This window comes from Lethenteron reissneri, chromosome 18, assembly GCF_015708825.2.
Source record: "Lethenteron reissneri isolate LAM-NWPU_2019-01 chromosome 18, ASM1570882v1, whole genome shotgun sequence".
Classification (NCBI taxonomy): domain Eukaryota; kingdom Metazoa; phylum Chordata; class Hyperoartia; order Petromyzontiformes; family Petromyzontidae; genus Lethenteron; species Lethenteron reissneri.
This window is the reverse complement of record NC_083796.1, coordinates 781,358-797,242: the sequence shown is the minus strand read 5'-3', so window position 1 is coordinate 797,242 and position 15,885 is coordinate 781,358. Positions and strand designations below refer to the sequence as shown.

The 15,885-nt window shown below is 57.2% G+C and overlaps 1 protein-coding gene across 1 annotated transcript in view; it reads left to right on the top strand.

Annotated features, from left to right (window-relative positions):
- Positions 1-15,526, top strand: part of LOC133343615 (uncharacterized) — a 24,185-nt gene extending 8,659 nt beyond the window's left edge. Inside the window, exons 2-9 of the mRNA XM_061553305.1 lie at positions 5,030-5,230; positions 9,426-9,564; positions 11,453-11,515; positions 12,261-12,368; positions 12,623-12,688; positions 13,505-13,636; positions 14,685-14,802; positions 15,381-15,526. Coding sequence (XP_061409289.1) covers positions 5,030-5,230; positions 9,426-9,564; positions 11,453-11,515; positions 12,261-12,368; positions 12,623-12,688; positions 13,505-13,636; positions 14,685-14,802; positions 15,381-15,524 — 971 coding nt within the window. The 3' untranslated portion in view covers positions 15,525-15,526. The remainder of the gene's footprint in view (positions 1-5,029; positions 5,231-9,425; positions 9,565-11,452; positions 11,516-12,260; positions 12,369-12,622; positions 12,689-13,504; positions 13,637-14,684; positions 14,803-15,380) is intronic.
- The last annotated feature ends 359 nt before the right edge of the window (positions 15,527-15,885 follow it).

Here is a 15,885-nt window from a genome sequence, read left to right as displayed (position 1 = left end):
ACCTCAGACGACACAATGGGGGTCGAAGGGACAGCAGCAGCATCGCCCCACAGGCAGCAGCGACAACAAACTCCTCCACGCGCCCACTCGTGCGGTGGGGCTCACTGGGGACACGCAGATAACAGGCGACGTTGCGGGCAATGGCTCGCTTTTGTTGTTTGCTATGAAGGGGCCATTGCTCGAAACGTCGCTGTTCTATTTTCCTTTTAAGGCCACACACACGCAGCGTTGCTCTTGACACGGGACGTGCTGAGTGGTTTTGTTTGTGCACCACTGCCAACGCAGCGGCATCACCAACGACATTTGTCCGATCAAACCACCACCATCATCATCATCACCACCACCACCATCGTCATCATCATCACCACCACCATCATCACCACCATCGTCATCATCATCACCACCATCATCATCACCACCATCATCATCACCCCACCATCATCATCACCACCACCATCCATCATCATCATCACCACCACCATCATCATCATCACCACCACCATCATCATCACCACCACCATCGTCATCACCACCACCATCGTCATCATCACCACCACCATCATCATCATCACACCACCACCATCATCATCATCACCACCACATCATCATCATCACCACCACCATCGTCATCACCACCACCATCATCATCATCACCACCACCATCATCATCATCACCACCACCATCGTCATCATCACCACCACCATCATCATCACCACCACCATCGTCATCACTACCACCATCGTCATCATCACCACCAACATCGTCATCACTACCACCATCGTCATCATCACCACCACCATCGTCATCACCACCACCATCATCATCATCACCACTACCACCATCATCATCACCACCACCATCATCACCACCACATCGTCATCATCATCACACCATCATCATCACCACCATCATCATCACCACCACCATCATCACCACCACCACCATCGTCATCATCACCACCACCATCATCATCATCACCACCACCATCGTCATCATCACCACCACCATCGTCATCATCACCACCACCATCATCATCACCACCACCATCGTCATCATCATCACCCCACCATCATCATCACCACCACCATCGTCATTATCACCACCACCATCATCATCATCACCACCACCATCATCATCATCACCACCACCATCATCATCATCACCACCACCACCATCATCACCACCACCATCGTCATCATCACCACCACCATCATCATCATCACCACCACCATCGTCATCATCACCACCACCATCATCATCACCACCACCATCGTCATCACTACCACCATCGTCATCATCACCACCAACATCGTCATCACTACCACCATCGTCATCACCACCACCATCGTCATCATCACCACCACCATCATCATCATCACCACTACCACCATCATCATCACCACCACCATCATCATCACCACCACCATCGTCATCATCATCACCACCATCATCATCACACCATCTCATCACCACCACCATCATCACCACCACCACCATCGTCATCATCACCACCACCATCATCATCATCACCACCACCATCGTCATCATCACCACCACCATCATCACCACCACCATCGTCATCATCATCACCACCACCATCATCACCACCACCATCGTCATTATCACCACCACATATCATCACCACCACACCATCATCATCATCACCACCACCATCATCATCACCCCACCATCGTCATCATCACACCACCATCATCATCATGACCACCACCACCATCATCATCATCATCACCACCACATCATCATCACCACCACCATCGTCATCACCACCACCATCGTCATCACCACCACACCATCGTCATCATCACCACCACCATCATCATCATCACCACCACCATCGTCATCACCACCACCATCGTCATCATCACCACCACCATCGTCATCATCACCACCACCATCATCGTCATCATCACCAACCATCATCATCATCACCACCACCATCATCGTCATCACCACCACCATCGTCATCATCACCACCACCATCATCATCACCACCGCCATCGTCATCACCACCACCATCGTCATCATCACCACCACCATCGTCATCATCACCACCACCATCATCGTCATCATCACCACCACCATCATCATCATCACCACCACCATCATCATCATCACCACCATCGTCATCATCACCACCACCATCATCATCACCACCACCATCGTCATCACTACACCATCGTCATCATCACCACCACCATCGTCATCATCACCACCACCATCATCGTCATCATCACCACCACCATCATCATCACCACCACCATCATCATCACCACCACCATCGTCATCATCATCACCACCATCATCATCACCACCATCATCATCACCACCACCATCATCACCACCCACCATCGTCATCATCACCACCACCACCATCATCATCATCACCACCACCATCGTCATCATCACCACCACCATCATCATCACCACCACCATCGTCATCATCATCACCACCACCATCATCACCACCACCATCGTCATTATCACCACCACCATCATCATCATCACCACCACCATCATCATCATCACCACACCACATCATCACCACCACACCATCGTCATCATCACCACCACCATCATCATCATCATCACCACCACCCCACCACCATCATCATCATCATCACCACCACCATCATCATCATCACCACCACCATCGTCATCACCACCACCATCGTCATCACCACCACCACCATCGTCATCATCACCACCACCATCATCATCATCACCACCACCATCGTCATCACCACCACCATCGTCATCATCACCACCACCATCGTCATCATCACCACCACCATCATCGTCATCATCACCACCACCATCATCATCATCACCACCACCATCATCGTCATCACCACCACCATCGTCATCATCACCACCACCATCATCATCACCACCGCCATCGTCATCACCACCACCATCGTCATCATCACCACCACCATCGTCATCATCACCACCACCATCATCGTCATCATCACCACCACCATCATCATCATCACCACCACCATCATCATCATCACCACCATCGTCATCATCACCACCACCATCATCATCACCACCACCATCGTCATCACTACCACCATCGTCATCATCACCACCACCATCATCATCACCACCACCATCATCGTCATCATCACCACCACCATCATCATCATCACCACCACCATCATCGTCATCACCACCACCATCGTCATCATCACCACCACCATCATCATCACCACCACCATCATCATCACCACCATCATCACCACCACCACCATCGTCATCATCATCACCACCATCATCATCATCACCACCACCATCATCATCACACCACCATCGTCATCATCATCACCACCACCATCAGCTGGGCAGTGGTGGCTGCGCTGCACGTGGCTAGTCGTCCAGCACTGTGGAGGCAGCAGCCAGGGTTGGTGGATCACGCACAGATGGGTTTAAACTCCCTTCCCGTGGGCGTCGAGGAGGAGCCGTGTGGCCTGGGCTTCGCCAGAAGTGGCTCAGTGAGCACGTGGACTCCACCTGTTCCCGTCTGTAGCGGGAACAGCGTTTGCCCCACCGTAGCATTTCTTCGGTTGCTCCGATTGACTTCCGCTCGTGTAAGCCGGTACAGACTTTCTCATATATAGAGGCCCGCAGAGCTCGGGCAATCGTTGGTAGCCCCGGAACCTCACCACCGCGTGGCTGCTGCTGCTGCTGCCTTCACTGCACCTCGTCCGTCCTCCAGCCAGCGAAACTTATGTTTTAATACTCTATATGATCAAGTTTACATGCAGGAGGCTTTCGCGACCAATATTATTCATAATCAAGGTTTTTTTTGGGGTTAGATCGCGTAAGTATAAATGTGTCGTAAGCCTCCACCACCTGACAGCAAGTAAGGTTGGTCACGTACACGAAATGCGCCAATTCGTTGACTACTTCAACCCAGCGGCGTGTTGGCAACTCGCCCGATGATGCTGCTTGATGCAATTACCAGCGAAACGTCACAGTGCTACTCAAATTGTAAATGTTGTGGATTTACTCTCCAACACACCGGTGGGCTGAAGTAGTATACTACACTATGCACTACACTATAGACTACACTATAACACTACACTACACATACACTACACACTACACTACCACACTACACTACACACTACACTATACACTACACTATACACTACACTACACACTACACTATACACTACACTACACACTACACTACACACTACACTATACACTACACTACACACTACACTATACACTACACTATACACTACACACTACACTATACACTACACACTACACTACACACTACACTACACTATACACTACACTACACACTACACTATACACTACACTACACACTACACTATACACTACACTATACACTACACACTACACTATACACTACACACTACACTACACACTACACTACACACTACACTATACACTACACTATACACTACACTACACACTACACTATACACTACACTACACACTACACTATACACTACACTATACACTACACTACACACTATATACACTACACTACCACTACACTACACACTACACTATACACTACACTATACACTACACTACACTACACTATACACTACACTATACACTACACACTACACTATACACTACACACTACACTATACACTACACACTACACTATACACTACACTATACACTACACACTACACTATACACTACACTACACACTACACTATACACTACACTATACACTACACTATACACTACACACTACACTATACACTATACTAGTAACTAATTTGCACGTTTTATTTACGTGACAAACCTTACTGGCTGTGTTGGATGGTGGAGGGTTACGACACATTTATACTTACGCGATCTGACCCCACAACCTTAATTATGAACTTTTCATACTTGTTTGATTATGAACTGTATATAAGTATTGTATTATCAACTCTATATAGTTATCTGATGATCAACTCTGCACAACCACTGTTCTGACCTGGCCCCTTCCTCGCCCTGCGCCCCCCACAGACACGGAGGAGGGCTGCCCCACGTGCAAGGCGTCGCTGCTCGTGGTGAAGGAGGCGGCCGAGGCGCTGTCGGCGGGGCCCGCGGAGCGCCGCGTGGCCGTGTGGAGGCACCGCGGGGGGAGCCCCGCCTTCGGCCTCGACGCCGAGTGGAAGTTCCCGAGCCTCGTCCTCTTCGCCGCTTCCACGCCCGTGATGTACCAGGGTGAGGCGCCGCCAGCGGCATCAGTCGTCGTACCATGATCGCAGCAGCGAGTCAGAGAGTTCAGATCCGGTGAGCCAGGTAATGCAGATGGTGATGTTAATCGGACAACAATAGTAGCAGCATCATCGGCACTAGCAATACACATACCATCACGCACCTTCGATTAGCACGTTTGGCTAAACACGGTGCGAAAGAAGTTCAACATACCAGCATCATCAGCACTAGAATGATCATCAGCAGCTTTAGCGGCACCAGTAGCAGCAACAGCATAATCTGCTTCATCATCATCATCATCAAGTTCCAGGCTCAGGTTGATGTCGAGTGACCCCGTGAGAGGTCAAGGCGCCAGGGCAGCAGAGGCGGCTCGTGACGTGCCCACGAGGTGGGGCTGTTGTGAGTGACCTCATCAAGAACAACCTCGTCATGTCATTCGCCTTCCCGTGAAAGTGATATTACTTTCTTATTTATAAACAATCCTAAACAATTTCGATTTAAAGCTTTCATGAAGACCTGGTCTTCACCTGAGGACGGCTGCTTGCGTTGTGGCCGAAACGTCGTGAGAATTATTTTATTATGTTTTATTTTATTATTGTATTACTTCCCTTCTACGTGATGACTTTACCGAAAGAACCAAGAAGATGAATCCTAAACAAGACAACAACGCACCCAAATGCTGTCCCCATGACCCTCAAGTCCACACTACACACCCACTTTGACACTGCCAAAAGCCGAGAGCGTGTAGACCGCGAGCTGCTATATGTACGCGGTGCCACCACGCGCTGTGACATCGTCTCGTGACAGCCACGGGCGCCCTTTCCACTGCCCTGAGTGGCTCTCACACGGCGTGGCTACGATGCTCGAAGCTGCTCATCGCAGTGAATGAAGGGAGATCTCTCACTCGGAGGACGCCGTCACAGCCACCACGAGACCTCTGGCGCTGCAGCGGTTTCTAATACGAACAACTTTAAATGTTATCTTCATTCGGCAATTCACGTTGAAAGATTCATAATATTTTTACATTTTTTAAACACAACAAAACAATTTTGATTTAAAGCTTTCGTGACTGCAGGGATTCATATTCTTGGTTCTTTCGGTAAAGTCACGTAGAAGGGAAATAATAAAATAAAATAAAAACACTTTTTCAAATTTTCTTGCTGTGGATTTCACACCTGATGATGATTGCTTGTGTTGCAGTCGAAACGTGAACATTTTTTATTGTTCTTATTTTATTATTTCCCTTCTACGTGACTTTACCGAAATAACCAAGAATACAACAAAACAATTTACAGAAAAGTATTTTTTATTAGAAAAACAATTTCTCATCTCCAGCTGCTCGGTGGGGTGTCGCCCCAACGCCCCCGAGTGGCCGCGCCTGCGGGCAGGAGTCTCACGCGCGAGTGGCCGCGCCTGCGGGCAGGAGTCTCACGCGCGAGTGGCCGCCGCCTGCGGGCAGGAGTCTCACGCGCGAGTGGTCGCGCCTGCGGGCAGGAGTCTCACGCGCGAGTGGCCGCGCCTGCGGGCAGGAGTCTCACGCGCGAGTGGCGCGCCTGCGGGCAGGAGTCTCACGCGCGAGTGGCCGCGCCTGCGGGCAGGAGTCTCACGCGCGAGTGGCCGCGCCTGCGGGCAGGAGTCTCACGCGCGAGTGGCCGCGCCTGCGGGCAGGAGTCTCACGCGCGAGTGGCCGCGCCTGCGGCAGGAGTCTCACGCGCGAGTGGCCGCGCCTGCGGGCAGGAGTCTCACGCGCGAGTGGCCGCGCCTGCGGGCAGGAGTCTCACGCGCGAGTGGCCGCGCCTGCGGGCAGGAGTCTCACCGCGACTGCGGGCAGGAGTCTCACGCGCGAGTGGCCGCGCCTGCGGGCAGGAGTCTCACGCGCGAGTGGCCGCGCCTGCGGGCAGGAGTCTCACGCGCGAGTGGCCGCGCCTGCGGGCAGGAGTCTCACGCGCGAGTGGCCGCGCCTGCGGGCAGGAGTCTCACGCGCGAGTGGCCGCGCCTGCGGGCAGGAGTCTCACGCGCGAGTGGCCGCGCCTGCGGGCAGGAGTCTCACGCGCGAGTGGCCGCGCCTGCGGGCAGGAGTCTCACGCGCGAGTGGCCGCGCCTGCGGGCAGGAGTCTCACGCGCGAGTGGCCGCGCCTGCGGGCAGGAGTCTCACGCGCGAGTGGCCGCGCCTGCGGGCAGGAGTCTCACGCGCGAGTGGCCGCGCCTGCGGGCAGGAGTCTCACGCGCGAGTGGCCGCGCCTGCGGGCAGGAGTCTCACGCGCGAGTGGCCGCGCCTGCGGGCAGGAGTCTCACGCGCGAGTGGCCGCGCCTGCGGGCAGGAGTCTCACGCGCGAGTGGCCGCGCCTGCGGGCAGGAGTCTCACGCGCGAGTGGCCGCGCCTGCGGGCAGGAGTCTCACGCGCGAGTGGCCGCGCCCTGCGGGCAGGAGTCTCACGCGCGAGTGGCCGCGCCTGCGGGCAGGAGTCTCACGCGCGAGTGGCCGCGCCCTGCGGGCAGGAGTCTCACGCGCGAGTGGCCGCGCCTGCGGGCAGGAGTCTCACGCGCGAGTGGCCGCGCCTGCGGGCAGGAGTCTCACGCGCGAGTGGCCGCGCCTGCGGGCAGGAGTCTCACGCGCGAGTGGCCGCGCCTGCGGGCAGGAGTCTCACGCGCGAGTGGCCGCGCCTGCGGGCAGGAGTCTCACGCGCGAGGGCCGCGCCTGCGGGCAGGAGTCTCACGCGCGAGTGGCCGCGCCTGCGGGCAGGAGTCTCACGCGCGAGTGGCCGCGCCTGCGGCAGGAGTCTCACGCGCGAGTGGCCGCGCCTGCGGGCAGGAGTCTCACGCGCGAGTGGCCGCGGCCTGCGGGCAGGAGTCTCACGCGCGAGTGGCCGCGCCTGCGGGCAGGAGTCTCACGCGCGAGTGGCCGCGCCTGCGGGCAGGAGTCTCACGCGCGAGTGGCCGCGCCTGCGGGCAGGAGTCTCACGCGCGAGTGGCCGCGCCTGCGGGCAGGAGTCTCACGCGCGAGTGGCCGCGCCTGCGGGCAGGAGTCTCACGCGCGAGTGGCCGCGCCTGCGGGCAGGAGTCTCACGCGCGAGTGGCCGCGCCTGCGGGCAGGAGTCTCACGCGCGAGTGGCCGCGCCTGCGGGCAGGAGTCTCACGCGCGAGTGGCCGCGCCTGCGGGCAGGAGTCTCACGCGCGAGTGGCCGCGCCTGCGGGCAGGAGTCTCACGCGCGAGTGGCCCGCGCCTGCGGGCAGGAGTCTCACGCGCGAGTGGCCGCGCCTGCGGGCAGGAGTCTCACGCGCGAGTGGCCGCGCCTGCGGGCAGGAGTCTCACGCGCGAGTGGCCGCGCCTGCGGGCAGGAGTCTCACGCGCGAGTGGCCGCGCCTGCGGGCAGGAGTCTCACGCGCGAGTGGCCGCGCCTGCGGGCAGGAGTCTCACGCGCGAGTGGCCGCGCCTGCGGGCAGGAGTCTCACGCGCGAGTGGCCGCGCCTGCGGGCAGGAGTCTCACGCGCGAGTGGCCGCGCCTGCGGGCAGGAGTCTCACGAGCGAGTGGCCGCGCCTGCGGGCAGGAGTCTCACGCGCGAGTGGCCGCGCCTGCGGGCAGGAGTCTCACGCGCGAGTGGCCGCGCCTGCGGGCAGGAGTCTCACGCGCGAGTGGCCGCGCCTGCGGGCAGGAGTCTCACGCGCGAGTGGCCGCGCCTGCGGGCAGGAGTCTCACGCGCGAGTGGCCGCGCCTGCGGGCAGGAGTCTCACGCGCGAGTGGCCGCGCCTGCGGGCAGGAGTCTCACGCGCGAGTGGCCGCGCCTGCGGGCAGGAGTCTCACGCGCGAGTGGCCGCGCCTGCGGGCAGGAGTCTCACGCGCGAGTGGCCGCGCCTGCGGGCAGGAGTCTCACGCGCGAGTGGCCGCGCCTGCGGGCAGGGCAGGAGTCTCACGCGCGAGTGGCCGCGCCTGCGGGCAGGAGTCTCACGCGCGAGTGGCCGCGCCTGCGGGCAGGAGTCTCACGCGCGAGTGGCCGCGCCGCGCCTGCGGGCAGGAGTCTCACGCGCGAGTGGCCGCGCCGCGCCTGCGGGCAGGAGTCTCACGCGCGAGTGGCCGAGCGCGTGGGGAGGGCATTCGCGTGCTGCCAGATGCCTGCTGCTGCTGCTGCGCGTGTTGTCACGATGGAGCCCCCCCCCCGCCTCCCCGTGACTGACGACTGGGGGGGGGGGCTCTCGTCGGCAGGCGCGTTCGTGGCGCAGGCCGTGGTGGACTGGGTGGAGGAGTCGCGGGGGGCGCGACTCGAGCGACTCCACGGGGCCAACTTCGAGAACTCGACTCGAAACCAGCAGAAGGGCGCGCCGGCCACGTGGCTCGTGATGTTGTGAGTGCACTCAAACACTCACACGTGTACTCACACTCACACGTGTACTCACACGTGTACTCACACTCACACGTGTACTCACACGTGTACTCACACACTCACACGTGTACTCACACGTGTACTCACACTCACACGTGTACTCACACTCACACGTGTACTCACACACTCACACGTGTACTCACACTCACACGTGTACTCACACGTGTACTCACACTCACACGTCTACTCACACGTGTACTCACACTCACACGTGTACTCACACGTGTACTCACACAGCACGTGTACTCACACGTGTACTCACACTCACACGTGTACTCACACGTGTACTCACACAGCACGTGTAATCACACACACACTCACACGTGTACTCACTCACCACGTGTACTCACACTCACACGTGTACTCACACGTGTACTCACACACTCACACGTGTACTCACACTCACACGTGTACTCACACGTGTACTCACACACTCACACGTGTACTCACACTCACACGTGTACTTACACGTGTACTCACACTCACCACGTGTACTCACACGTGTGCTCACACAACACGTGTAATCACACACACACTCACACGTGTACTCACACTCACCACGTGTACTCACACGTGTACTCACACACTCACACGTGTACTCACACACACTCACACGTGTACTCACACGTGTACTCACACGTGTACTCACACACTCACACGTGTACTCACACGTGTACTCACACGTGTACTCACACTCACACGTGTACTCACACGTGTACTCACACACTCACACGTGTACTCACACACTCACACGTGTACTCACACTCACCACGTGTACTCACACGTGTGCTCACACAGCACGTGTAATCACACACATACTCACACGTGTACTCACTCACCACGTGTACTCACACACACAGCACGTGTACTCACTCACCACGTGTACTCACACACCACGTGTACTCACACACACACACACCACGTGTACTCACTCACTCACTCACGTCACGTGTACTCACACACACACCACGTGTACTCACACACACACCACGTGTACTCACACTCACACGTGTACTCACACGTGTACTCACACACACAGCACGTGTACTCACTCACTCACACGTGTACTCACACTCACCACGTGTACTCACACGTGTACTCACACGTGCACTCACACACTCACACGTGTACTCACACACTCACCACGTGTACTCACACAGCACGTGCACTCACCACGTGTACTCACTCACACACACACAGCACGTGTACTCACTCACACCACGTGTACTCACACACACCACGTGTACTCACTCACACACACACAGCACGTGTACACACTCACACACCACGTGTACTCACACACACCACGTGTACTCACTCACTCACGTCACGTGTACTCACTCACTCACGTCACGTGTACTCACACACACACCACGTGTACTCAGTCACCACGTGTACTCACACAGCACGTGCACTCACCACGTGTACTCACTCACACACACAGCACGTGTACTCACTCACACCACGTGTACTCACTCACAGCACGTGTACTCACTCACACCACGTGTACTCACTCACACACACCACGTGTACTCACTCACACCACGTGTACTCACTCACACACACACAGCACGTGTACTCACTCACACCACGTGTACTCACTCACACACACACAGCACGTGTACTCACTCACACCACGTGTACTCACTCACACCACGTGTACTCACTCACACACACACAGCACGTGTACTCACACACACCACGTGTACTCACTCACACCACGTGTACTCACTCACACCACGTGTACTCACTCACTCACACCACGTGTACTCACTCACACACTCACACCACGTGTACTCACTCACACCACGTGTACTCACTCACACCACGTGTTTTATTCAATCCGCAGCTACGAGCCGTCATGTGACGAGGTGCGGCCCTTGGTGCCCGTGATGGGAGCCGTGGCGGCCAAGTGAGTGGGGCGGGTGGCATGGGGGCCACTGATGATGATGGTGATGGTTGACGCTGCTGATTCTAATGACGCTGCTGATTCTAATGACACTGCTGCTGCTGCTGATGGAGCAGTAATGGAGCTGTTCGCGCGCTGCGCTACAAACCCGGCGACCCGAGTTAGATTCTTGATTAAGGCCAACATCAGTGTTGAACCGGTCCTGGGCCTCCCCTAAGTAGACTCAGCCTCAAATAAGTACCTGTTGTGTGTAAAAAAAACATCACAACTGGGGAGACAAAGGCGGCCGGGTGTGGTGCTTGGCCACCCACCCTCTCGTGGGTGGCCGCCCTTCAGAGCTGCTCGCTAACAGCACTTGTCGCAACAATCTATTAAGGCTACACGGGGGATCTTTGTCTTTGTATGGTGTTGGACTTGTTGGTGATGGCGGTGATGGTGTTGGTTAGTGACAGTGGTGATGTTGATGGTGTTGGTTAGTGACAGTGGTGATGTTGATGGTCTTGATGGTGTTGGTGGTGTTGATGGTGGTGTTGGTGGTGTTGATGGTGTTGGTGGTGGTGTTGATGGTGTTGATGGTGATGTTGATGGTCTTGATGGTGGTAGTGGTTTTGGTGATGTTGGTGGTGTTGATGGTGTTGGTGGTGATGTTGATGGTCTTGATGGTGGTGGTGTTGGTGGTGTTGGTGGTGATGTTGGTGGTGTTGATGGTGTTGGTGGTGGTGATGGTGGCGCGGGGTGTGTGTGGCAGGGCGCGCAGCGAGGCGCGGGTGGGGGTGGTGGACATGGACTCGGAGACCACAGAGGGACTGGTCAAGCGCTTCGGGGTCAAGCGGGGCTGCTTCCCCACCATCATCCTGTGCGTACCCCCTTAGCACGGGGGGGGGGGTCCCCTACACGGGGGGGGGGGGGGTCCCTCACACGGAGGGGGGTCCCCTTCAGGACGTGGCTAATGGGCAGCAGGACGCCCCGGCGTGAGCACGTGTTGGTGGCACTCGGCAAGAACGGGGCCGGGGTGAGAGGTCACCCACCCTCACCGAACCTCATCTGATCCCCGCTTCGTGTTACACCCCCACCACCACCGCCTCTCCACCCCCACCCTCGTCCCCCCAGGATCAAGCAGGAGGAGGTGAAGCTAAAGTACCACAGGAGCGAGCGCATCGTGGAGTCCGGCAGCAGGTGAGGTCCCAGTCACGTCAAGGTCACGTCAAGGTCACGTCAAGGTCACGGCAAGGTCACGGCGGGACACGAGCTCAGAGCGATTACATCTCTCATCTTCCATCACCACCATCACCACCATCATGAGCATTACCATCATCAACATCAGCATCACCATCATCAGCATCACCATCATCACCATCATCACGATCACCATCACCATCATCAGCATCATCAGCATCACCATTAGCATCATCATCAACACGATTGATCAGTGCAGTCGATACAACTATCAGCAGCATTGCCACCATTCCTCATCGTCATCTTCATCATTATCCGTGACGGGTCAATACCACTCTGCGCAAGGTCGGCTGTCCTCGTCATGGGAATGAGGAATTTCCACCCGTGGCTCAGTACGACGGAGATGAGCGACCTGTGGCTGCGTGTGCGCCTGGGTGTTCTCAAGGCGCACCTAGCCTGGCACAAGCGCCGTGGTGACGTCCCCACCACTTGGTGGCGAACGGCGGCTGTTGCTGTCCAGTGTGTATGCTCCTGTGTGGCCCCGCACGAAGCACGACCGGCGACATGCGGTGCGGAAGGAGTCCCACACACATACAAGGTGTCGCCTTGAACAGGCTGTGACCACAAGTGCCTTGGTCTCCCCAATGGTGATGGTGACACACCGTGCCACGTACTCATTTAAGGCTGAGTCTACCTAGGCGAGGCTCAGAAACCGGATCAAACATTTCGCCACCGTTATTGGTCGTGAAGTGTGAATCGAACTGTGTCCGTAGCGTGCTAACCACCACGCCACCGCTCCCGCGCCCGTGCCCGCAGCCTGGCCAAGGGAGTGATGTACACGTTCAACCTGGAGAAGCACGAGGTGACCTTCGACTCGCTCATGTTCTTCCTCACCGAGGGCTTCCAGGCCGAGGAGGGGGAGGAGGTGCCCCCCCCGTGGAGCCCCCTGTGGGTGACGCACACCCACCTGTCCACCCACCTGTCCACCCACCTGTCCACCCACCTGTTCACCCACCAGAACATGACCGCGTGCACTCACCCACGCGCTCATCCGCGTCACTCGCCTGTGTCTCACGCACACCTCGATCACCATATGCGCACTTTCCCGACTATAGATCGCGCGCTCGCATACACACTCACCTCTACAATCACCTCTACACTCACCTCTACACTCACCTCTACACTCACCTCGACACTCACCTCGACACTCACCTCGACACTCACCTCGACACTCACCTCGACACTCACCTCTACAATCAGCCGTCTACTCACCGACTAACCTCTACACTCACCTCTACACTCACCTCTACAATCACCTCTACACTCACCTCTACACTCACCTCTACACTCACCTCTACACTCACCTCTACACTCACCTCTACAATCAGCCGTCTACTCACCGACTAACCTCTACACTCACCTCTACACTCACCTCTACACTCACCTCTACAATCACCTCTACACTCACCTCTACACTCACCTCTACACTCACCTCTACACTCACCTCTACACTCACCTCTACACTCACCTCTACAATCAGCTGTCTACTCACCGACTAACCTCTACACTCACCTCTACACTCACCTCTACAATCACCTCTACACTCACCTCTACACTCACCTCTACACTCACCTCTACACTCACCTCTACACTCACCTCTACACTCACCTCTACAATCAGCTATCTACTCACCGACTAACCTCTACACTCACCTCTACACTCACCTCTACACTCACCTCTACAATCAGCTGTCTGCTTACCTACTCACATTTTCCCTCACCTCTACACTCACCTGTACACTCACCTGTACAATCAGCTGTCCACTCACCGACTCTCCTCTACACTCACCTCTACACTCACCTCCACACTCACCTCCACAATCAGCTGTCCGCTCACCTGCGAACTCACTTGAAAATTCGCCCGCGCACTTGTGCTCATGTCACACCCACCTTCACCCTGCCCCCCCCCTTCTCCCCCTCCTGCCCACCCCCCCCAGGGACGAGGTGATTGACCAGATAGCGTCCAAGTGCAAGAGTATGTTCCTGGAGGACGGCGTGTGCGTGCTGGACGACAGCGAGGTCGAGCGGCTACAGTTCAAGGAGCCCGGCCGGCAGGTGGGCAGGGCAGGGGAGGGGGGGGAAGGGGGGAAAGGAAGGGGGGGGGAATTGGAATAAGTTCCTCCCACCAAGGAATTCTCCCACCCCCGACCCTCAGCTCGAGTCGGACCCTGCCAGCTAAGGGGGGCAGTGGACGCGGGCTCCGTTGTGCCCGCTTCAGCAGCGTGTTCACCGAGCATCATAGAGCAACGCCGTGTGGGTGCGTGCGTGTGACGTGTCGCCTATGGGGAGTGATGCAGCGGTCAGCGCCACGCTGCGCTACGAACCCGGCGACCCGAGTTCGATTCCCGCTCACGACCAACACCAGTGACGATTACCTGAACCGATCCTGGGCCTCTCCGAGGTCAACTCAGCCTAAAATGAGTACCTGGAGCGGTGGGTAGTGAAGGCAGACAAAGGCGGCCGGGCGTGGTGCTGGCCACCCACCCCCTCGTGTGCCGGTGCCGGCCTTCGTAGGTGCTGCCCTCTAACAGCACTCGCCCCGTCGGTGGGTCAAGGCGACACGGGGAGTCTTTGTCTGTCGAGGCTGGGTGGGCGAGGGCTGAGCTCACCGCTGTGCTCTGCTCTGCCCGCAGAAGTACCTCACCACCAACATCCAGCCCCAGGGGGGGCGCGTGGTGGCCATCGTGCTCGTGCTGGTGGCCATGTTCGCCTGCCTGGGCCTCGCCTACGTCAAGCTCAAGTCGTGGGGGGTCCTGGGCTCCTGGAAACTCGAGTGATGCGGTGGCGGGGGGGGGGTGTTACGGGGGAAGGGGGGGGGTGCTACGGGGGAAGAGGGGGGGTGGGAGCTGGTCACAGATTGGTCTACGTGTCAGGGGTCAGGGCGAGGGTCGTCTCTGCAGAGTGGGAGGGGCAAGCGAGACCCCGTTGGGGGGTTCGTGGGGAGGCGACGACGTCGTCACGGGGGTCACGGGGGTCACGGGGGGCCCGGCTGCTGTCAGGTGATGAGTTCCTGGGGGGGCGGGGCTGGGGGTGGGGGTAGCCGGGGTTCATCACGGGGGTCCCCGTGTCCCCGTAACCTCTCTCCAGGGTGCAGCCGTGATGAAGGGGTCACGGGGGGAGGGGGGGGGATCCCCTTTA